This window comes from Dendrobates tinctorius, unplaced genomic scaffold (assembly GCF_039654945.1).
Source record: "Dendrobates tinctorius isolate UK_male_01 unplaced genomic scaffold, ASM3965494v1 ptg000174l, whole genome shotgun sequence".
NCBI classification, from domain to species: Eukaryota; Metazoa; Chordata; class Amphibia; order Anura; family Dendrobatidae; genus Dendrobates; species Dendrobates tinctorius.
Window position 1 is genome coordinate 2,657,501 of NW_027361841.1, and position 25,254 is coordinate 2,682,754.

At 42.0% G+C, this 25,254-nt stretch overlaps 1 protein-coding gene across 3 annotated transcripts in view; it reads right to left on the minus strand.

Moving 5' to 3' along the window:
• Positions 1 to 25,254, minus strand: part of FRMD4A (FERM domain containing 4A) — a 598,990-nt gene that overhangs the window by 277,532 nt on the left and 296,204 nt on the right. For 2 of the 3 annotated variants that reach the window (XM_073551276.1, XM_073551279.1), the window contains exon 3: positions 2,564 to 2,629. In XM_073551276.1, coding sequence (XP_073407377.1) covers positions 2,564 to 2,629 — 66 coding nt within the window. Of the gene's footprint in view, positions 1 to 2,563; positions 2,630 to 16,198; positions 16,523 to 25,254 lie in introns of those variants that run through there. The other variant, XM_073551277.1, reaches the window with a different exon arrangement.

Sequence of the window (25,254 nt, forward strand, 5' to 3'; positions counted from 1 at the left end):
CATGTTAGTATATGATATGATATGATGGCATATATATATATATACTAGCTGAAGAGACCGGCGTTGCCTGGGCATAGTAACCAACTGTGGTTAGTTATAACAAATTATAATGATTATATTGCACATAAAAACATTTCACATCATATATTCAACACTACAGATTTGCAACACAAATTAACTAAACGATTACCCAAGTATTGATAGTATTTTATTTTCAACTCATTCAAGATTTTTGGTTTTTCCTTTCAGTGCAAAGATGAACAGATTTTTGGCAGTTCCAACTCTTGAACAGATCACGTAAAGTTGACCATGAGAAAAGCATGGAGATTACAAATCGATCCCTACTACTTTCAAGGACTGTCACTGAGCATTGCTAATGGACATTGCAAATAGCAGTTGAACTGGAAACTGGAGGCGTTTAAAATCAAAAAACAAATCAGATGGAATGAGTGGAATTCTTGGAATGAAAATGTGCTCTCCTTTGGCACATCCTGTTTCTGAGCTGTGTATCTAACCCTATCCTGTATGATACTTTCTGCTGAGCTGTGTATCTAATCCTATCATGTGTTACTGACTGCTCAGTCGTGTATCTAATCCTATCCTGTGTGATACTGACTGCTGAGCAGTGTATCTAATCCTATCCTGTGTGATACCGTCTGCTGAGCCGTGTATATAACCCTATCCTGTGTGATACTGACTGCTGAGCCGTGTATCTAATACTATTCTGTGTGATACTGTGTGCTGAGCTGTGTATCTAATCCTATCCTGTGTGATACTGTCTGCTGAGCCGTGTATCTATTCCTATCCTGTGTGATACTGACTGCTGAGCCATGTAACTAATCCTATCCTGCATGATACTGACTGCTGAGCTGTGTATCTAATCCTCTCCTGTGTGATACTGACTGCTGAGCCATGTGTCTAATCCTCTCCTGTGTGATACTGCTGAGCTGTGTATCTAATCCTATCCTGTGAGATACTGACTGCTGAGCTGTGTATCTAATCTTATCCTGTGTGATAATGTCTGCTGAGCCGTGTATCTATTCCTATCCTGGGTGATACTAACTGCTGAGCCGTGTATCTAATCCTATCCTGTGTGATACTGACTGCTGAGCCGTGTACCTAATCCTATCTTGTGTTACTGACTGCTCAGCTGTGTATCTAATCCCTGTCCTGTGTGATACTGACTGCTGAGCCATGTATCTAATCCTATCCTGTGTGATGCTGACTGTTGAGCCATGTATCTAATCCTATCCTGTGTGATAATATCTGCTGAGCCGTGTATCTATTCCTATCCTGGGTGATACTGACTGCTGAGCCGTGTATCTAATCCTATCCTGTGTGATACTGACTGCTGATCCATGTGTCTAATCCTCTCCTGTGTGATACTGACTGATGAGCTGTGTATCTAATCCTATCCTGTGTGATACTGGGCTCCCCCTGCAGTCTGTGTCAGAGGGTGGTCTGTGTTGGCACGGTAATAAATTGTGTTATTTCCAGCTTTACAGAAGGACGATAACATCATAGAAATGATAAGAATAATAGGCCAAATTGTTTGGTGAATTGTAACGCGCGGGGTTAAAATTTCACCTCACAACATAGCCTATGATGCTCTCGGGGTCCAGACGTGTGACTGTGCCAAATTTTGTGGCTGTAGCTGCGACGGTGCAGATGCCAATCCCGGACATACACACATACATACAAACACACACACACACATTGAGCTTTACATATTATATATATTATATATATACACACATAGATACACATACTATCCGTACTATACATACAAATATAAGCACAGTGACCTTGTATAGGACAAAAATCTTCAGGTCCGCTGTGAAATTCATACAGAAAATATTTCACACCATGTGTAAAAGTCACCATTAACACACACTTCCTGCAATTCATACCCGCCTCAGAAGTATCCATTCATCTCTTAGCCCAGTCTTCCTACTGCTCAGCCTCTTTCTTCCTGCCCCCACCCAGTTCATGTATATTAAAGGAATGTTATTTAACGAATGCTTGAAGAAGTGATGTGAGTTTCCAGGAAATGCCAATTAGGGAGCAAGCGACGTCTAACCTTCTCTCTTACAAATCCTCCAATGGCTATAATACTGCAAGGCACTAATGATAATATTCAATCATGGAGTCAATATAGAGGGAGCAGTTCATCCATGTCTACTGTAGGCCTTAGGCCCGTCCTTTTCATTATTCTCTGTGCTCGTTTAGAGTGGTTTTATACAGTATAACATAAGGCAACCAATCTTCAACATCAGGCATTTTCCAGTTTATTGATTCACTGTGAGCACATGATATACATCAACTATGTGTAAAATATGTTCTTGGTTCATCGGTGCGAGTGGAAAACATTTTAGTTCAATGTGAAAAATGGTACATAAGATGAGGAGTTATAAGAATATATGTTATTGTTTTTGACTGCCACAGTTATATGTATATGTACAGCTACAGATATACGGTAATATATATTTATATGTTGTGGAGGTATCAGTCAGTTCCATTCTAAAGTAGAGTACATGCATATAGGTGAAATCTACTTGTTTACCTGTACGAGAAGTTCTAACTTCCTATCATCTAGGAGGTGAACTTGACATCGTCGCCCCTCCGTCATCTGCAAATGAACAGAAAATTCGGTTAGCCATTTGTGAGATGAGTCATGTAAGAAATCCATCAAGTCAAACACGGCATTACCTGCTCAATAATCTTGATACTACGTATTCTCCAGTTCTCTAACAATTACTCACTACAGATTTGACATAAACAAAGCCAAATAAACTCATAAACCAACTTATTGGCAGAACATCATTCACGGCAATATGTAACCCATAGCGCAAGGCATGGATGGTGCACTCACCAGCTTTTATCTCTTGGGTCATTCCAGGAAAATATTACTGTGTGTCTGATTTGAGAATATCTGGACACTCATATATATAATTAATTGTTTTGTATTGTACATATTGCAAGCCATCAATCTGTCAGCATGAAGACAGAAGATAATTGCCCTTATTACAGTTTTGGTGAGTGCTTCAAAGGAAACCGTAAGAAATTGGCCACATACTCTCACACAGAGGTCGGACTCTGTTGGATACACTTTTTACAAGCTCCTTAGCTGTACTAACTGCATACCAGCTGTATAAACAGGACTAAATCCTCCGTGCGTAAAATTATTATATTCAATGAAAGAAAGCAGAGATCTTAGAAAATGATGAGAAATTAACAGCACGACTATCCATAATTTTACCACACTTATTAACCCTGACAACACCTTTAAAAGACATGTAATATTGATAACCTGTCCTTTAGAGAAGTCATAAAAAACAGGCGGGTGGGGGTCCGACACAAGGTACCCTCACGGATCAGCTGTTATTACCTCTAATGGCAACCGGATGTGAACACTGAATTGTGCTGAACAGCACAGCTCCATTTAATGGGTAGCAGCCACTCCTGTGTCCCGCAGATCATCTGCTATCCTCCTAAATAAGAGCTGATCTGCAGTACATGCAGCTGCAGCTACACATTGATTGGAGCTGTGCTGTTCAGTGTTCACATCCATGTACCGCCAGAACTAATAACAGCTGATCAGCTCACGCGACAGTTGTCAGACCCCAAATAATCTGATATTGATGACCTATAATATGTATGGCCTATAGATCATTTTATATATATATTTATATATACACACACGGTATATATATATATATATATATATATACACAAATATACAATGCTAAGATTAATTGAGTACACCCTTTTTCTAAATTCATTTGTCTAAAAGCATGGTGCCTACAGTGAAATATGATGGTGTTAGTGCCCTTATGTGGGGCTACATGAGTGTTGCTGGTGTCAAGGAATATCATTTGATTGATGGTATCATGAATTCACAAATGTACGGCTCTATATCAGAAGAGAAGATGCTACCATCGCTCCATGCCCTTGGTAGACACACAGTTTTTCAACAGGACAATGATCAAAAGCACATTTGTTGCATTTCTGAAGAAAGTGATTCAGTGGCCAATTATGTCTCCTGATCTGAACCCAATTGAACACCTAAGGGGGAATTCTGAAGAGACAAGTTGAGCATCACTCTCCATCCAGCATCCAAGCTCTAAAAGAGGTTGTTCTTCAAGAATGGGAAGAGGTAGGCTTCTGCTGTCCTTAAAAATCATGGCGATCATACAAAATACTAGATGTAGTAGTTTTTGATGCAGGGTGCATTCATCTTTGCATCCTCTAATTTGAATAAAACTGAAGCTTTTGTAATGGAAGTTATATTATTAACCTTACTGTCATACTATGGGTTAAAAAAGTATTCTATGAAACTCGGTCTTGTCGAAATTTTGGAAATTGTTCTTTAAAATCTTTTTCAGAACAATTGTTAAAATCTTACATTTTAAGAAGGGGTGTACTGATTTATTCTGAGCACTGTATCTTGTTCCTTTAATTCTAGATTTTGTGAGCTGGTGGTCAGTTTGAATTCAGAGCTACTGGAATATACCTGCACTACAGACTGATGCATTTGCAAATCTGCGAATCTTTGTCTGAAAAGGTCATTTTACTTTAAAATCCACACCACACAGTTAGAAAGACTAAAAGTGGATATAAGCATTGACATATATACACAAGACTCAATGCAATTAATATTAGGCAGGATGTACTTTACAAATCAATAAAATCAACCAGTCTAGGCGTCACATTTAGTTGTCGGTAAAATGTCCTCTAAGTCAGCATGTCCTAGCTCCAAGTCCCAAAAGCAGTGGCTAGCACAATGCACAGACAGAATAAAAGCTTTTCTTACAGCTGAATTCACAATGTAAAATAGTGGAGGGCACAGAGGAGGCTTTAATTCCTCTCTTGGCATGTTAGTGGACCTCTTTGGGTAAAACAGCTAGCGCCTTCCTGGTTCTTTGACATAATAGTGCCAAACCTGCCTTCTAAGAAAGGGCCATTTTAATAGTGATATATTCATGCAACTGTTGGCCCAGAAGATATAGTATGGCTGGTCCCTATATGACGTAGCTACTTCTTTCCACAAGAAGCTAAAACAACTGGTTAAGTGTCACCCTTACCATTCTGCGAATCTTGCACATTCCATATGCAATACATTATGACATGCCAGCAAAACCCTTGACAGATTGCAGCTGACATCAAAACCACTGGGTTGTCCCTTATAGGCCGGGGTCAGACTTGCGATTGTGATGCGAGAAACTCACACAAGTCTCTCGCATCAATACCCGGCACTGTCACCGGCACTCGGGACTGGAGTGTGCACTGCATACTCCAGTCCCGAGTGCTGGGTATTGATGCGAGAAACTTGCGCGAGTTTCTCACATCACACTCGCAAGTGTAACCCCGGCCTTAGACATATTTAGCATAAATATCTCCATAGTACAGCAAAATTATGAATTTTTTAAGGCTGCTCATCCTGTGCCACACATCTCAGGATATATGGAGCCAAACGGAAAAGTAAAGAAGGAAGGACACATCTGTACGTCTCACTTACAATCTAATAAGGCACAAGGTTTCTAAAAGCTAAAAATGAAAACTACATCCATCTTGGCTTTGGAGAACCAGAAATGTCCATTTAAAAGGATGACCAGCAATTCCAACAGGCAAACTGAAATACCTGCTTCTGCCATGCAACAACAACACTAGGACAACACCTACGAGACCCCCTCAGGCAGTTCCTCTCTTAGGGGCACCTGCAATTTGACCTGTTGCATTAGTTGGATAAATTGCCTTATTCACAGATATTTCCAATGTACCAATTCTGGAAAACAGTCTGGTAATCACTTGGAAAGAAACAGCACCTACTACAAATACAATTTCTGAAGAGACACGTGTCCCCTCTGCCGACTCAGGGGAACGGGGTCTGTGCAGGCTTCTACTGAGTTCTGTGCTGAGTACAGAGTATGTTTGCAGAGGACAGGACTGACCCCGTGGTTTGCCTAGGATTTAGAAAGTTTGTGAATTTACTGCATTAATGAGTATGGGTATGCAAAATATTTATATTTAAAGGGGAAACTGAATGCAAATATAGTAATTGAAAAATTAAAATCAGTGAATTAAACATGGTGTTTACAATGAGGATCCATCCTTAGGGCAGGAGGAGTAGATCAAATGTTAAGCATACAGAAGGTGATGTGTTCTTAGGAGTATACTGTACCTTGCTGCAATCGTGCAGCCAGGCTGTGATTCATGCTGCCCATGCTTTGTGCAGCATGAACTGTCTGACAAATTTAAAGGGAATCAGTTACCAGGTTTTTGCTACCTCATCTGAGAGCAAAAAGGATATAGGGGCAGAGGTCCTGATTCCAGCGATGTACTATTTACTGGGTTGCTTGCTGGTGTTTTTGATAAAACCACTGTTTTATCTGCTACAGAACAGTTCTCACTGTCAGTCAGCGGTGGCAGCAGGGGTATACAGAGATCATGAATACGACGGATCCGTAGCAGGTTCCGTAGTGAGAGTCTCTTGCTAATAAAACAGTGATTTTATCAAAACTACAACAAGCAGCCCAGTAAGTGACATATCGCTGGAGTCAGGGTCACTGTCTCTATATTATCCTGCTTTCAGAAATGGTGGCAAAAACCTGGTGACAAATTCTCTTTAAGCCTTTGTGAGATGAAAATGTAGTATACTAAATACTGTAGAAGGATAATAGATGCTACCTATCCGTTCCTGTGTGGTGCTGAATGCTATTTATGGAAATGCATTTATATTCTTACTATCCATAAATCTATATTTCATCTTGGAAAGAAACAAAGTTTTAATTGAGTCAAAGATTAATAATTTTCCTGCCTTTATAAATGACTTTCAATTTACAGATACAGTTCTGTAACGTGTAGATGGGATTTCCTGTGTTCTGTGTATGATAACATTCTAAAAACCAGCACCTTACTTCCGTCCGTATGTGAAACATTTCATTGTGCCTCCATATGATTCAACACTAAGGAATGTGATCCCACAAAAGGGAACAGCACACAATACAAAGTACATTGTACACTTTCTGTAAGGCCTTTAGTATGTTAAATGAATTCACAGTCATTTAAGGGATACTTACATTTTCTATACATCTGTGTCAAACAGAATTTTAAAATTTTTATATTTTATATATATCACAACCAGTACAATAGCCACTGAATGCATTCCACCGATCAATACATGAGCCTATATACAGTATGTGCAATAGACATCTAAAACCATAGTCAATATTAATGTCTAATTTTCATTCTGCTTTACATAGGATAATTATTGTTGTGAATTCTCATTATTGCTTACATTAGACTTATAAATTACAATCCCATGGGCTTATGGTTTCAGTTTCCACGAGCATTATACCATTTGTACACCTGCATGTATTATGTATTGTATATTTTATACAGGATCAACATATTCATAGTACTATATAGAGAATATATCAATTCAGCCCAAGTGACCCAGCGTACAATTTAATTTCCCTATAACGGACATAAAAAAGCAGATTTTATAGAGGTCAATCAACTTAGTGGTATCTATGGCATTTTGAGAACTGAGGAATCACACTCAAGTAGTGATTAGCGAATGTGCTCATGCTAACCGAATGTATTCTGTGTGCTCAAATAATTGGTTCGAGTCCCCACGGCTGCATGTCTTGCGACTGTTCAACAGCCGCAACACATGCAGGGATTGCCTGTTTGATAGACAGCTGCAATAAGTGCAGGGATTGCCTAAAAGCCACGAGACTTGCAGCCACGGGGGCTCGAACCTATTTTTCAAGCATGCCGATGACACTCGGTTACAGTTCTGGGTTGTATCCTGGTCACAAACGGAGCACAAGGAAGGGAGAGGGTGAATTAAAATCTTTTTATTAGTGCATGATCCACAATGCGTTTCAACAGAGTCATCTGTCTTCCTCAGGTGGCAGTACCACCGCTTCCTCTCATGAGGTACCTGGCTGGAGCTGCATTTTTTAAATAACGCACGGCTAGCGCTTCTATTTCTTGACTGTCTCCACGCTATCTGGATGACACTCGGTTAGCACCCGAGTATGCCCGAATAACGTTTTATCTGAGCGTGTTCTCTCATGACTACACTCAAGCAGCAGATAATACACATTCTTAATTCAGATGTTGTGCTGGTTGTGTTCAGAATCTCCATAAAACCACCAGTGTTAGCCACTATAACACTATGACTCCCAGCATTCTACACTTGAAACATCTTCTACAATATGCCAAGCAGACCATTCAAAACTTTGGTGAACATAACAGAATGTGGGATGACCATTATTTTTCCTCAGAAGGTCATGCAACAGTATAATTCTTTAGAGAACTCTCAAGAAGAAAGCCATTAGGTAATGAAATCGTGCGCCGATACATTTCTGTACTGCGTATAGGTTAGTACCGATTTCAATACAACAGAGGAATCATGAGCACCTGGTAAATATCTGTGTATCCTAGATTTGGCTTCCCACCAAGTCAATCCAAACAGTTGTATATAAAAAAAAATCCAAAGCATTCAGATATTCCTTCTCTTCTTGGAAAAACACAAGAATAGAAGACTTTTATTTCATCTTTTTGAAATACACAACAAAGTTTCAGCCACAAATGGCTGTTTTCAAGGGAGTATATAAAAGATATAAAAGTTGCATTTATCTTTAAGTACCTGCTTGAAAAAAGCCATTTGTGGCCGAAACGTTGCTATGTATTTTAAAAGGATGACATAAAAGTCTAGTGTTTTTCCAAGAAGAAAGGGAATCACTAATGTTTAGAGTTGGTGTGAATTGATTCACAGGATCCAGTCCAGCAGCCAGATCAGCAATCTCTGGCGGGAGCCCTGAGAACTGCCTCATACCTTCGCGGCTCTTCTTTTGATTAGCCGGCCTGGAACAATGACATTGTGATGCACATGTGACATTGTGTTAGGCTGGATAATCAAAAGAAGAACCATGGGTAACGCGAGGTAGGAACTGGTCCCCAAGGCTTCCATAAAGGATTCATAGATTACTGACCTGGTGCTGGACAGGGTCTCGTAAACTGATTCGCACTAACTCTAGTGACTCTACAAGTAATATTTCTATCAATGACTTTGTCAAACTATTAGGCAAGACAATGAACTCGAATATTATCATTTTATTTACTTATCGCTTGTCAAAAATGTAAATTGTATCCAGTTCTCGGAAATCCCACCATTGATTTGCCAATAAACTAAAATATAATCCTGGTCTATAAAGCTAATATATGCAGATGTAATTAGATTTCACTATGCATCTTCTCCTAGAATTACGATTGAGGACAGCATCTTCTGAAAGTGTAAAGTTGATTGAAACTCAAAATCAAAAGATATTAGTGCACTGACTGCAATGGAAATGGCGAGCTAGCCGTAATTTTAATAAATGCCTATTTAATCAAAAGCATTTTTTCTTCTCCATGAGGAATAGTTTGATTCACCACTGAGTGAAGAGACTTTGAGGCAAGATAAAATTAAAATCCAACAGAGTAATCAGTGACAGATTTATAACCAAGGTCTGGTTACCAGCCTTCTTCCCCTTATTCCATATTGAATTTGTCTAGCTAATATCCGTGGATTTGCAGACAAACAATAGTCAGGGGCAGTTTGACATTGATATCTCTTGACTTTTTCACGTATGCTTGCAGCAATATGTCACCTAGCACGTATGTTGTGTATGACATCATATACAGGTCAAGCTTCTTACAATAATTGCAGCTGAGCAGTAAAACAAGGAGAGGAGACACAGTACTGGGGCGTCCAGCCCTTGGAATACAGACACAGTACTGGGGCGTCCAGCCCTTGGAATACAGACACAGTACAGGGGCATCCAGCCCTTGGAATACAGACACAGTACAGGGGCGTCCAGCCCTTGGAATACAGACACAGTACAGGGGCGTCCAGCCCTTGGAATACAGACACAGTACAGGGGCATCCAGCCCTTGGAATACAGACACAGTACAGGGGCATCCAGCCCTTGGAATACAGACACAGTACTGGGGCGTCCAGCCCTTGGAATACAGACACAGTACAGGGGCATCCAGCCCTTGGAATACAGACACAGTACAGGGGCATCCAGCCCTTGGAATACAGACACAGTACAGGGGCGTCCAGCCCTTGGAATACAGACACAGTACAGGGGCGTCCAGCCCTTGGAATACAGACACAGTACAGGGGCATCCAGCCCTTGGAATACAGACACAGTACAGGGGCATTCAGCCCTTTGAATACAGACACAGTACAGGGGCGTCCAGCCCTTGGAATACAGACACAGTACAGGGGCATTCAGCCCTTGGAATACAGACACAGTACAGGGGCATCCAGCCCTTTGAATACAGACACAGTACAGGGGCGTCCAGCCCTTTGAATACAGACACAGTACAGGGGCGTCCAGCCCTTGGAATACAGACACAGTACAGGGGCATCCAGCCCTTGGAATACAGACACAGTACAGGGGCATCCAGCCCTTGGAATACAGACACAGTACAGGGGCGTCCAGCCCTTGGAATACAGACACAGTACAGGGGCATTCAGCCCTTTGAATACAGACACAGTACAGGGGCGTCCAGCCCTTGGAATACAGACACAGTACAGGGGCATTCAGCCCTTGGAATACTTGAAGTGTCCTCTATAGAGGATAGAAACATTTCACCTCTACTGACATTAGAAATGGGATAGTTCACAGACTATTAACACCTATCTAACACAGCCATGAATCAACATACCTTTCTCTCTGGAGACACCACACTTTTCTCCCACCGAGAGGTCTACATTTCCTGCCATATGCAAACATTGCTTCATCCAATAGGAGATATGTAAAATGTTCCATATGCATAGGTCTTATAAGACATTACCAATATGATAATAATATTCACTGACTTCACTGGTTCTTCTCAAGAAATGTTACAGTAAAGTGTTCATTGCAGGGGATGATGTAAAAATCTCATGTAAAGTCCTTTACTGACTCTTCTCATGGCCCAATATTAGCCATTACTACATGAATATATTTTACAATAAAAGACCACATCAACACAATGCAATACCTTAAAAGGGATCTGTCATGAAAGTATATTAAGATCTCCTGAGGCTCGGGAGCTTCAACTTCCTCTGCCAATACCAACCTGAGTCCTGGGAAAAGAGCAGACATGGCCAGAAGCAATGTAATAAAATACCCAGCTCTTACATAAGAGTTGGTCTTTTGCATGACTGATATATTAATATTCTGATATCATGTCTGAAAGACTAGAATTAGATTCAGTGTATCGGTGACACCTTTGGCATACAGTCACGTAAATGCACAACACACGTTTTCTTATTTTCCACTTTAAATCTCTTACTGGAATATATACGATACATCATTACTAACCATCTTAATTCATTTTCACAGACAAGATATTGTCATCACATTTTTAAAGGGTTTAAATAATGTCCTTAATTCCATGACATCTTGGTGACCCAAATTTTCTAGTGTTCACAAAAGCAATAGCATCACGCAGAACCTATGATTTTCGAGCCCCTTTTCCCAATCATGCTTGGTAAATACAAGTCTCGACCTAAATACAAAGGAAATTGTGTGATAACACATCGATATATCACAGTTACAAAATAATGACTATAAAAACACAAAAAAACCTCCAAAAGACGCAATATAAATATACCCAATAAATATACGGACAGAGAGATGCCTTGGAATCAAGGACATTACTTCTCTTCTTAAAAAATACGTTGAGCATGTCATCTAGGAGAATGGATTGTGATGCAAAATAAGAACACGTGAGTTGTGTGCATTCATGTGAGTATACACGGGCATCAAGAGAACCCAATTTGAACATGATTGAATCTCAGTGCCAAACTAAATACCTTTCAAGATTACCAACCCCACCTTTGACATTAGTAGCAAGAGCAAAAGTGAAAAGGATTTAATTATATTTTTTCCTCCTTTAAGAAATTGTATTTATACAAAATTTTTATGTAAAGCAGGGGCAAACAAATTACTATAGTTTTTAGTAAAAAACATATACCGTAAACATTATTAAAAGAAAGGTGAGAAAGTCTCCCAAGAACAATACAAAGTGCAGTACAGTATATTTCAGGTCTAGCATAATAGAATCAATATACTAGTCTACAAATACAACCTTGGAATGGAAAAATGGAATGGTAAATTCGTGAGAAACAGATCTTCCACATCACAGTGAGAGGCAGTATTGAACATCCGGAGAATGACGTCAATTCACTCACGTGATCCAGGACATAGTATTAAAATAATCGACCATGTCTGTTCTAAATGACCCCAATTCTCACAAACCATGATATTTTTAATTCTAGCAATGAGTGCATAAAAATTGAGGGCTCTTCCCCATAGTGGCTATAAGAAAGTTTGTCACCTAATAAACATATGACACGCAGTGTACCCCAGTGACCTCCTTCACTAAGCATACAATTTGTGCCCAAAAATGAGCTACTACTGGACAGGACCAGCAACTATGGTACACTGTACCTCTATTAGGAAAGCCACTATAGACTTTAGAGGTTGGTTAGAAAAATCCAAAAGAAACATGCATTTTTCTTGTAGCCAGACAAGAAAAAATGGTCTAAAACATAAATGGAAAACAAACCAAAGAGATAGACAACTGTGTCTTCTTAAGACAACCAAAATACATTAAAAAAGACATTGAAAAACTGAAGCACGTTCGTAGAAGAGCTACCAGGATGATGAGCGGACTGCAAAGTATGTCCTACGAGAAACGGTTAAAGGATCTGGGAATGTTTAGCTTGCACAAAAGAAGGCTAAAAGGAGACTTAATAGCTGTCTACAAATATCTGAAGGGCTTTCACAGTGTAGAGGGACCATAATCTTCAATAATAATCTTTATTTTTATATAGCGCTAACATATTCCGCAGCAGTTTACACACATTATCATCACTGTCCCCAATGGGGCTCACAATCTAGATTCCCTATCAGTATGTCTTTGGAATGTGGGAGGAAACAAGAGTACCCGGAGGAAACCCACGCAAACACAAGGAGAACATACAAACTCCTGTTGTCCTTGGTGGGATTTGAACCCAGGACCCCAGCGCTGCAAGGCTGCAGTGCTATCCACTGAGCCACCGTGCCGCTGACCATCATTATTCTCATTTGCACATTGAAACACGAGAAGCAATGGGATGAAACTGAAATGGAGAAGATACAGATTAAATATTAGAAAAAACCTTTCAACAGTTAGGGTTATCAATGAGTGGAACAGGCTGCCACGAGAGGTGGCAAGCTTTCCTTCAATGGAAGTCTTCAAACAGAGGCTGGACAGCCGTCTGTCTGATGGTTTAGTGAATCCTGCACTGTGTTGAGCAGGGGGTTGGACACGATGACCGTACTGGTCCTTTCCATCTCTAACATTTTATGATTCAATGATTCTATGAACCATGAATAAATGTTGGAAAATCATGGCCAAGTCATGTATGGCAACCTTAGGGATGCATTCAATCTGATCTGTTTTTTTAAGAATAGAAATGTCAACACAAGGGGAAATTAGAAATTCACTAATGAAATGCTGTAGAAGTTTTCCCTTCTCTCTGGTTTAGGATTTCTTCATTTTTTTTAATAAAAAAAAAAATACATGACAGAAACAAACAGACAACAAAAAAATTCTAGCTGCTCCAAATCAAATTTACGAAAAAATTATAATAACTGCAAGGACAAAAACAACAAAATAATTAGTTTTGTCTTGTACATTTAAAGGCTTATCAATGAATTCCATTTGCCTCTAAGAAACTTACAACTGTCCAACAAACTAGGACTAGAAAGATCACAGTGGAAATGTCAAAAACAGAGCAGCTTTATTTAAAGTGTGACACACCAAAAAGAGACAGAAAACCTCAGCGTCAAAAACGAAATAAAAATGCACACAAAAACACTATGAAAAAACGGGAGTAACCTAACTGAACTAATAGGTGCAAAAATTCTGCAGCGCAAAAAAACTCGCCAAAAGCTCATCATGGGAACGTAGCCTAAGGAGTAAATAGCATTACTCTAATTTTTACCATTACTCCCAAGGGCGCAGATGTCCTGGAATAGTATACTTTACACACAGGTTGACGCAGAAGCACACACCAAGAGGTTAGCTAATGCCATTTTTAAAATGACTAAGTTTACAAATAAATTCTGCAAACCATTAATAAAATGTGGTAATAAAATAGAATAATAAACATTAAGTGCATTTTTAGTTCTGGTGTCCTGTCACAGGTAGCCATATATCACCAATGAAGTAATGGAGGCTGCTCTCTGTAGAATCCAGAATGGCCACACAGGCTTGAGGCTTGATGAGGTGGATTGGATTGGATTAGTAATCCACTTATGGAAGCATTTATTTCTACATAGCAACTAACGTACCTCACATATCTTAGCAGCTTGCAACTGAAATGCCTGTATGACGAGTCTGGATGCTAGGCAAGGTTTTATAAGGATAACAGGAGACATTTTCATGGCATCCATTCTAGCAACAGGCAGGAGCCTCCTAACAGAGCCCTAAAATATCATGGTGATCTCATGTGGATGCAGATATGCCTATGAAACGGTAATTAGACACAATGGTGATCTGCACTGGTGACCCGGTATCGCATAGTATGGTCTGGTAATGACATGTCGGCTCATCTCCGCCGGTTGTAGCTTTACTATCATAATTGAAATTCTATGTGAATATGGAAGTGAGTGAAAACTCTGTGTCAGGTGACTCCTACTCCCACCATGACAGACCGAATGCAAAGCGTGTGCAAATAACATTCATGAATTATTTACCAGCCAGATACTGGATGCAACATGAGCCTGTTCACACAACCTTTACAATGAGCTAAAAGGTAATGCTGCCTGCTTAACGATGCAGCAGAAGATGACAGGGGAAGATGCCCTGCACCAACTCAATTTAACTCTTTACATTGCTGAAGTGGACCAAACCACTTTGGACGTGTTACTATCGCTTCGACAAGAACTTCCGTCTTTTAAAGACGTAAAGTCCATTAAAGCCTCGCTTTCCGTCACCATCCCCCCCAACACATTGCAGCTTTTTTTTCTTTTTTTACTACCATTGAGCGAGTATTATAATGTCCGTGTCTCATGTTTCCTAGCTGTACGCTCCATCTGGGTAGGCTGCCTGCATCACTGTGTATAGCACTAAATTCGCCAAGGCTATTTATAGAACTGAACGCCTCCTAAAACACGGTGACCATGGAAAAGGTGAAACCTGTAATATTTGACTCTCTCCAGCAATGAGCCAGCCAGCTGGATATGTCTCTGCAGCACCAGTCAGCATCACCACCTTCATCATCATGCAGTTTGCCTGTCTTCTAGTGTGGCCCCGAATGAATAACATCCTGTTCCCTAAGCCATTATCCTGAGATCTGTCTCCTTGGTCTGCACTTACTGCACCTCAAAGTGCAACATAATATCCAGCTGCCACCTCAATTATTTCTGCCTTGCCACCTTACATTTATGGTGGAGATCAACGGAATAGCTCTGCCCGGTAAAACACGTGCAGAATATAAAAATGCCATGTCCACTCCTATTTCGCAAATTAAAATATGCTTATATTTTATATATATTTTATACACACACACGCAAACATTACAGATACACACACACTGCAATTCTGTTGTATGTCTCTCTATGTATCGTTGCATCAATGTGCAAGTTCCATATCATTATATAATGTACATATATATGTATAATGTGCACACATTACACATGCACACATATATACACACTGCTAGTCTGTTGTACATCTCATTATATATGATTGCATCAATGTGGAAATTCCATATCATTATATACTGTATATAGATAAATATATATATACACACATATATACACATATACAAGCACACATTACACATATATATGTATACACATACACTGCAAGTCTGTAGTGGGTCTCATTAGGTAACATTGCATCGATGTGCAAGTTACATATTATATACTGTATGTATATATATATATATGTATATATATAGATATACACACACACTTACGCACACATATGTGCTCATACATAACTGCAGAAGGATGCTGTTCTGCAGACTCTTCACCTGATTCAGGTGTGCATGCATTAAGCCCACAATGCCTATGTTTCTCATGTATCGCATTCATTTCCAGCACAATAAAAGAATATGTTTCAATAGAAAACATCTATGATGCTGCCACATTACCTTCTCTTTAGGATGAGATGCTCTGCAGAAGCCAACCCCAGAAAAAGCATCCCATTAAATCCTGGTTAAACAGGCTCCTGGCCTAACAAGCAGCATCCATTTCCATCTCCAGTACCTCCTCTGTGGCTTGGCTGGATACAGACACAGCCCCTCTTGCTGGCTTCCTCCTGTATGTGTGTGTGTGTATATGTGTGTGTCTGGGATTCTGCCTCCTTCCACTGTGCTATTACATCCCATCACCCTGCTAACGGTTTCTCACATAGACACTGGCTGTGGTCCAGGGTGCACTGCAGGAATATTCGTCGTTGCGAAGAGAAAAAACCCTGAAATAGTAGAAAGTGCTTGCCATAAGGAGATTCACACACACACATAGGCAGAGCATGCCACTGGCTGGAAGGAGGGGTGAGAAAGCTGCCTCAGCCCATTGCTTTTCCCTAGGTTTTTCCTGCTGGTGCATTCCTCCCTTTTTTTTAATGACTCACGTGCAGACAAAAACACACTTTAAATGAAAAGAGGTTGCCTGGTGGTGGGGGAAGGGAAGGAGAATAGAGGAGGCTGATGCTGATCATGAGTAACCCAAGCCCCCCAGCAGGCCTGCAGTCTTCAGGTTGGGCCTGCTCCACACTCTGCATAGCAACATCTGTGTGGTACCAGCAGCGGAGAACCTGCTCGTGGGAACCTCAGCCGGAATAACTAAGCAAGGCGCTCACCACTGAGATTTCTAGTTTAACAGCTCTTTTATATTTTTTTTATTGTTTTTACTTTTTTTTTAATCCTGTAAAAATTAACGGCGCAAAATTTGGCTAAATATGGTTAATACGCTGGTAGTAACTTCTCCATCTACAGCTAAACCGACTATTGTAATCTGACAACTTTGCAATTATCATTTAACACAAAACTCATTTCAATTAATAAATCAAATCAAGTTTAAGAAAATAATAAAGTTATAGAATTTTAATGTAAGTCTTTTAGGTGGTAGGGCAAACTATCCAAAAAGTCTGTGACTGAGTGAAAAGTATCTAATTAAGATTACTACAAAGAAAAATCTATCCAAATCTATCCAATGGTATACATTATATTCTTGGAATTTGTTTTAGAAGAGTCTTTAATTCAGTTAATTTGCAGTACTGAAGAGATACTTAGATCCATCAGGATACAGGAAACCAACTCATGTAACAAGGTCAAGCTAACAAGGTTAATCCAGATGCTTCCAAACTTACATATATCAGCATGATTTATATGATATGTATAATATCTATCTATCTATCTATCTATCTATCTATCTATCTATCTATCTATCTATCTACCTACAGTATATACACACACACGCACACTAATCATTTTAAGTTAATCCACGAGTACTTTCAGCTGCAGATACAAGAAGTAAAGAATACCTATATAGAAATGTGCAAGTATAAAAATTGACATAAAAAGTCAAACATATAAAATACTAGCGGTAAGTAAGTAATAATAACAAAATTCCCTTTGATAATGATGCTTGATGCGAAAACGCGAGTCGGGTGCATTTTCTTTGCGAGATAAAGTGAACTCCATGCTATTGTGCATTACTACGATTATGTGTACTTTTATGTGATATACAGTGCTCATTATACTCATATAGGTATTCCAGATACAAGAAGTAGTAGAATTTGTAAACTAATGCCTGTCCATGAAACATGGTAATAATAATAATAATGATATTACATATCATACAAACTCAGTTCTCTGTAATTTCAATAACAGGTTATTTTGTGTCATCATGTACTATTATCAAGGTCAGGTTTGCCAACCTAAGTTGCTTTATTTTTTTCTGGACAACTTAGCTAAATATCAGAGTCATTGTTTTGTAAATTTTTATGGACTGTCAAGGAATTTCTAAACAATTGGTGACACTGAAGACCATATTTATATAAATTTGTTATCTAATCTTATGCTTCTACAAAGAGCAGCTTATTTCTGAATGTATCTTATAAATGGTGTCCACTGATCAAATTTTTTGTCAAAAACAATAAGAACTAAGCTTATAAATAAAATGAAAATGCAGTTTTGACAAAAGCTGTGTAAAAATTATAAACTGAATGACTAAGGATTCTTAAATGGGTGTCCTTATCTCCAAGATCCCATCCCAATATGCGGTAGGTGTATTAATAATAATATTAGCAAATACCTCCAATTAGAAATGTAATGTAGTTCTTCCGTTTTTCTATGTTTTTAACTCCATGTTCAGGTCATTGCAGTAGCTTATGGTTAAGTGATTACCACCACTCTTAGGGCTCATACTCACATGCGAGAAACTCGGACGAGTCTTACACATTAATATCCGGCACTGCCGCCGACACTCAGATTGAAGCGTTCAGCTGCATAGAAATACAGTGCCGGGTATTGACGTGCGAGACTCGTCCGAGTTTCTCGCATATGTGGCGCCCCTGAGGCTCAGTCGTCACAGAGGTACTGCACCTCCTCCTGAGGTGTGGTACCCCACCATCCGGGTAAGGTGGAGTCCCCTGACCACATTCCTACACCTGCACCCCACACCACAAAGTAGTGTAGCAAAGCACCTTCGGCGGCTCCCTGCTTGGAGTATAGTAAAGCACCCATTGGTGGCTCCCTGCTTGGAACACGAAACGTGCTGGGAGGTGGGTGGAGTTAGATTACATTACAAGGAGCGGGAAGAGTTTAGGACAACAGTCAGTCAGTAGTTGGTGAGAGAGTTGGAGAGAAGAAGATCCCTGGAGAGAGGGATAGATGGATGGAAGTGCTGCAGCAGATCCCAGTGACCTGGGTCTGCTGACACGGGAAAGGAAGAGAGAGAGAGAGCAACATAGACTGAAAGCCTGATTCTCCATAGAAGGAAAGATCAGTACGGAACGTGAAGAGTAAAAGGGAACAGAGGACGTGGGTTAGAAGAGAACCCTTCCTAGAAGTTCTAAGCGCAAGGCCAGGGCCCAGTCTCTGAGGTTGTATGGATACTAATGGTCCTGCAGCAGACACTGGAGGAATAGAAGTAGTGACCACTTTATTCCCACACAAGACTTGGGGGCACAACAGCAACTGGATAGTGAGCCGGGACTTAGTAGCAAGGAGTCCCCGAAGCATGCTACAGCTGTCTGCCGTACAAGTAGAATTCATAAGAACATCGGACAGGAGGCACTCCAGTGTAACTCAGTACTAGGAGTACTTCACTTAAAGGCGCTATAAGAGGAGACGTTCAGAAAGGTACATGTTGCGGAGTGTTGGAAAGGAGTATTCCATCTGGCCTGGAGGTTGACTGAGTCCCTGACCTGGAGGACATGGCACGGAGGCAGGCACCTGTTTGTACAGCAGACTGTGAGTAAAGCTTTGGAACTACATGCCCTGGTGTCCTCCACTTATTCCTGCGCCAACCTGCCCAGCACTGCTACATCCCTTGCGCCTGACACTATACCATCTACGTGTCACTCCACTTACTCTGCCCTGGGACTACAGCCCTGCCTGTGGAGGGCAATAACATCACTGCTGTATCACACCGGGCGCCCAGGGCCACGGGCCGGGTTACAGCTGCCGCGACATCTCCCATTGAAGCTCATCGGGCCCGGTACAGAGTACCCCACAGCCCTGGGTGTGAGGGTGACCCACATACGAGTATGAGCCCTTATAGTAACGGTTAGTTAGTTTTTAGTGGTTGTAATTATTGACATCTAACCTACTGCAATGCACTGCACATGGGGTAAGCAACATAGCAAATCAGAAGAACTATACTACATTTCTAATTGAAGGTACCGTATTTTTTGGACTATAAGACACACTTTTTTCCTCAATAAATGTGGTGGGAAATGGGGGTGCGTCTTATAATCCGGATGCACTGGCTCTGGCCATGGTGGGGAGGTGGGGAGCAGCATCAGCGAAGCAGCAGGTCACAGAGGCAGTAGCCAGCTGCTGTGGCTAACTCCTGTGCCCGCTGCTAATGAGAAATTAATATTTACTGCATTCCACGCCCATGGGCGTGGAGGTAAATGAATATTCAATTCTCTTTAGCATTCTGGTAACTTAGCCACAAACTGCACACCACGATCAGACACCACATTCAGGGGTACCCCATGCAAGCGAACCACATGCTGCACAAACAATCTGGATAAGGTCTCAGCTGAAGGTAATGAGGACAGGGGTAGAAAATGAGCCTGCTTAGAAAATCTGTCCACCACTACCCATACCACCGTATTACCCCTGGAAGAGGGAAGATTGGTAATAAAATCCATGGACAGGTGGGTCCATGGTCTTTCGGGAACTTCCAAGGGCATCAGCTCCCCCGCCGGCCGGCTATGAGAGCTCTTAGAACGAGCGCAGACCCCACAACCAGAAATGAATTTCTTTATGTCAGAACCAAGGGTTGGCCACCAGAAGATCCTAGCCACCGCCAGACTCGTGGCTGATATACCAGGGTGAGCACTCAGCTTGGATTCATGGAACTCTTGCAAGAGTTTAAGGCGAAGTTGCTCTGGGACAAACAACTTGCCCCCTGGCTTGGCCGCAGGAGCCAGAGACTGGGCCCTCTCAATTTCCCGTTCCATTTCAGACGAGATCCCTGCTAACACAACCCCAGGGTGCAGAATGGAGGACGGTGGCTCAGGGGCAGACACAGGATGAAAACTGCGAGATAAGGCGTCAGCCTTGACATTCTTTGACCCTGGACGGAATGTAATAGTAAACTGGAAACGAGAAAAAAAAAGTGACCAATGGGCCTGTCTGGGCGTTAGTCTTTTAGCAGACTCAATGTATGACAAATTTTTGTGATCAGTGATCACAGTAACCGGGTGACTGGCCCCCTCCAAAAAGTGCCTCCACTCCTCAAACGCCAACTTGACCGCAAGAAGCTCTCTATTGCCTACATCATAATTTCTTTCAGCAGCAGAGAATTTCCTGGAAAAGAAAGCACATGGTCTGAGGTTGGTAAGAGTGGCAGGCCCTTGGGACAACACTGCCCCCACTCCCACCTCGGAGGCATCCACCTCCACCACAAATGGTTGGGATGGATCTGGCTGTACCAACACAGGAGCAGACATAAAACATTTTTTCAGAGTCGCAAAGGCCTCTTTTGTGAGCGAGGACCAATTTCTCACATCCGCACCTTTGCATACCAGATCTGTGAGTGGTTTGACCACCTGCGAAAATCCCCGGATAAATTTGCGGTAATAATTGGCGAACCCCAAGAAGTGCTGAAGACCCTTAAGATCTCAGGGTTGCACCCAATCCGCATTGGCCTGCACCTTCTTGGGGTCCATGCAAAAACCCTCACAGGACACAATTAATCCCAAAAAAGACAATTCCTGAACACAAAATACACATTTCTCCAATTTGGCAAACAGATGATTTTCCCTCAGTCTTTGGAGAACAGTTCATACATGTGCCAGATGAGAATGCCTGTCGGAGGAGTATATCAAAATATCGTCTAAGTAGATAACAACAAAACGACCAATGAGATCCGAGAATACCACGTTGATGAAATTCTGAAATATGGTGGGGGCATTGGTAAGACCAAACGGCATGACTAAATATTCAAACAGTCCCTCGGTCGTGAGCAATGCAGTTTTCCATTCATCCCCCTCTCAGACCCTTATCAAATTATATGCCCCCCGAAGATCCAGTTTAGAGAAACATTTTGCCCCTGATAGTTGGTTACACAAATTGGGAATGAACGGAAGGGGGTACGTATTCCGTACCGTAATCTGATTAAGCCCGCGAAAATCGAGACAGGGACGTAACCCGCCATCTTTTTTCTTTACAAAAAAGTAACCTGCCGCCACAGGTGAGACTGAAGGACGTATGTGTCCCTTGCGCAGACTTTCAGCAATGTACTCCTTCATAGCCAAGCGCTCAGGGTGGGATAAATTAAACAGACGGGCTTTAGGTAATAAAGCCTTGATAGCGCAGTCAAAGGGTCTATGTGGCAGTAACGTCTCGGCCACGCTTTCAGAGAATACATCTTCGAAGTCCTTCAGGTATTCCGGAATACCTTCCAGCTCGACAGATGATACACACAGATTTAACAGGTTCAACTAGCAGTGCGGATTTATCACACAACTTAAAATCATTAAACCCCCATTGAACAATCTCCCCCGTTTTCCAGTTAATAACTGGGTTATGGCGTTGTAACCAGGGCATGCCCAACACCAACCCTGCAGGTAGATTGTCCAGAACCAAACAACTTAGGTTTTCCACATGAGTAGCGCCCACTCTGAGCGCAAATAAATCAGACATGAAAAGAATTCCCTTTAGTGAGGGGGGAGGAGTCAATGGCCACCACCTAGATCGGAACCTTGAGCCTAACTGTCCCTATCTTGCAATGTGTGACCAATTGGGAGTCAATGAGATTAATGGATGATCCGCAGTCCACGAAGGCTGTAGAGGGAAAAGAACTACCGTCCACAAACAGTTCCACATGAAGTAAAACTTTAGAAAACGAAGAAATGGGTACCTGAGGGTCTTAGTAGTCTCCCCGCTGACTAATCAGACCTAGTCATTTCCCGCCGACTGGGTCGAAGACGGGCAATCAGGACACTGCCTTTTCCAATGTCCCGTTTTACTGCAGTAAAAGCATAACTGCTTGTCCTTCCGGCGTTTCCTCTCCGTATCCTTCAGGGAGAGGGCGCCTACGTCCATGAGCTCAGGGGTCTCTTTTCCACTGGGGAACAATGGAGTCTCCACTTGCATCACCTGTCTGGCCCGCAGCTTGCGGTCCATCTGGATGGCCTGGGTCATGGCGTCCTCAAGAGAGTTAGGTGGGGGATGCAATGCCAAAGCATCATGCAGCCGCTCGGACAAGCCTCTGCGAAAGAGACCTCGAAGTGCAGCGTTGCCCCAAGAGATCTCTGCAGCCTAGCGGCGGAGTTCAGTGCAAAACCACTCAGCTGAGTGTTTTCCCTGACAGACTCTCATCACCATGTCCTCTGCCAATCGCACTCGGTCAGGCTCATCATATATGTGCCCGAGGGCATCAAAGAATGCATTCACAGACACTCTCTCAGGGGCAGTGGGAGGAAGGGAGAAAGCCCAAGCTTGTGGGGACCCTCTTAATAAGGACATAATGACCCCTACCTTCTGGTTTTCGTCCCCAGAGGAACGTGGTCTCAAACTAAAAAAAAGTTTGCAACCCTCCATGAAGATCCTGAACTCCTTTTTGTTCCCAGAAAAGAAGCCAGGCAGTTTAACAGGTGGTTCTGGGGACACCAGAACAACATCCCTCGCCCCAGCCCCCAGAGACCCAGCACTGCCAGCAGATAAAGCCCCTCGCACTGTCTCAGAAACCTGCTGCTGAGAACGAGCAAGAGCTTGCTGCTCCAGAGATAAACCCTGAAACATCTGACTCAGATTTTTCATCTGGTCAGCCAGAGACTGTATGGAATCCATAATTCTCTGCACAAAAAACCCCCCAAAAACTTACTGGTCAGTTATAATGTCAGGGTCCTGTCAGCGCCGGCGTGCAGCCTCCGCTGAGCAGGGTCTCACCCGCACTGTAGAGGGACCCGGGGTCAGGTACGGCCGGAAAGTACTGACAAACAGGACCTGGGGACGCTGATGTTTAGCAAGTAGTGAAGGACCTACGGTCATGTGACTGCAAGGGGGCGAGGCTTAGCTTCCTGCTTCCAGAGATCAGCAGGACACTATACAGAAATACTCAGAGTCAGGCAAAACGGAGGTCATACACAGAGATAGCAGTAAAGTACCAGGGATGAGACAGAACAGATAGTCGGGGCCAAGCAGGGGTCAAAACCAAACAGACATAGAAGTTACCAAGCAGAATCCAACAAGCAATATCCAGAGAACACACCGAGCCGTACACAAAGTATCAAGCTACCAGAACACAGCACAAACACACTCAGGGGTCAAAACAACTCTGTCAAGGGCGAAAGTATAACTGACGGGGATGGGAGCTTCCTGAGGCTATAAGAAGCTTTCCCAGAACCAATGAGAGGCCACCATAATAAGTCCCAGGTGTGCAGGTAAGAGTCTGCACTGAGATCAAAACATTAACCCTAGAAGTGCAGGTCCACCAGTACTGGTATCATGACATATATAAGGGGACAATACAAATATCTCTCAGAGGCTCTATTTATACCAAAGAATGTGACAGTCACAAGGGGGCATTCTCTGCATGTGGAGGAGAGAAGATTTTTTCACCAACATAGAAGAAGATTCTTTACTGTTAGGGCAGTGAGAATCTGGAATTCCTTGCCAGAGGAGGTGGTGATGGTGAATTCAGTAGAGGGGTTCAAGAGAGGCTTGGATGTCTTCCTGGAGTGTAACAATATTGTATCTTACAGTTATTAGGTTCTTTAGAAGGACCTAGTTCTGGGGATTTATTCTGACGGAATATAGGCTGAACTGGATGGACAAATGTCTTTTTTCGGCCTTGCTAACTATGTTACTATGTTACTTAAGAGAAATGAATATTCACCTCGCTCCACGCCCATGGGAGTGGAGCGAGGTGAATATTCATTTCTCTTTAGTAGCGGGGACACGTGACCGCCCGGCAGCTGCAGGAAGTCTCCGGCTGACACTGTCCATCAGGCCACTCTGCCATAAAAGCCCGACTGGTGGAGGGCTGCAGTGATAGTTGGCTTTGTGGAACTTTCTCCCATCTCCTGACTGCATCTCTGGACCTCAGCCACAGTGATCTTTAGGTTCTTCTTTACCTTTCTCACCAGGGCTCTTGTCCCATGATTGCTCAGTTTGGCTGGACGGCCAGGTCTAGGAAGACTTCTGGTGGTCCCAAACTTCTTCCATTTAAGGATTATGGAGGCTACTGTGCTCTTAGGAACCTTGAGTACTGCAGAAATTATTCTGTAACCTTGGCCAGATCTGTGCCTTGCCACAATTCTGAGAAGCCTCTCCTCAGTGAAAGACATGTGAAAGCCTGCATAGAGTTTGCTAAAAAACTCCTGAACGACTCCCAGACTGTGAGAAACAAGATTCTCTGGTCTGATGAGACGAAGTTAGACCTTTTTGGTGAAAATTCTGAGCGGTATGTGTGGATAAAACCAGGCACTGCTCATCACCTGCCCAATATAATCTCCATAGTG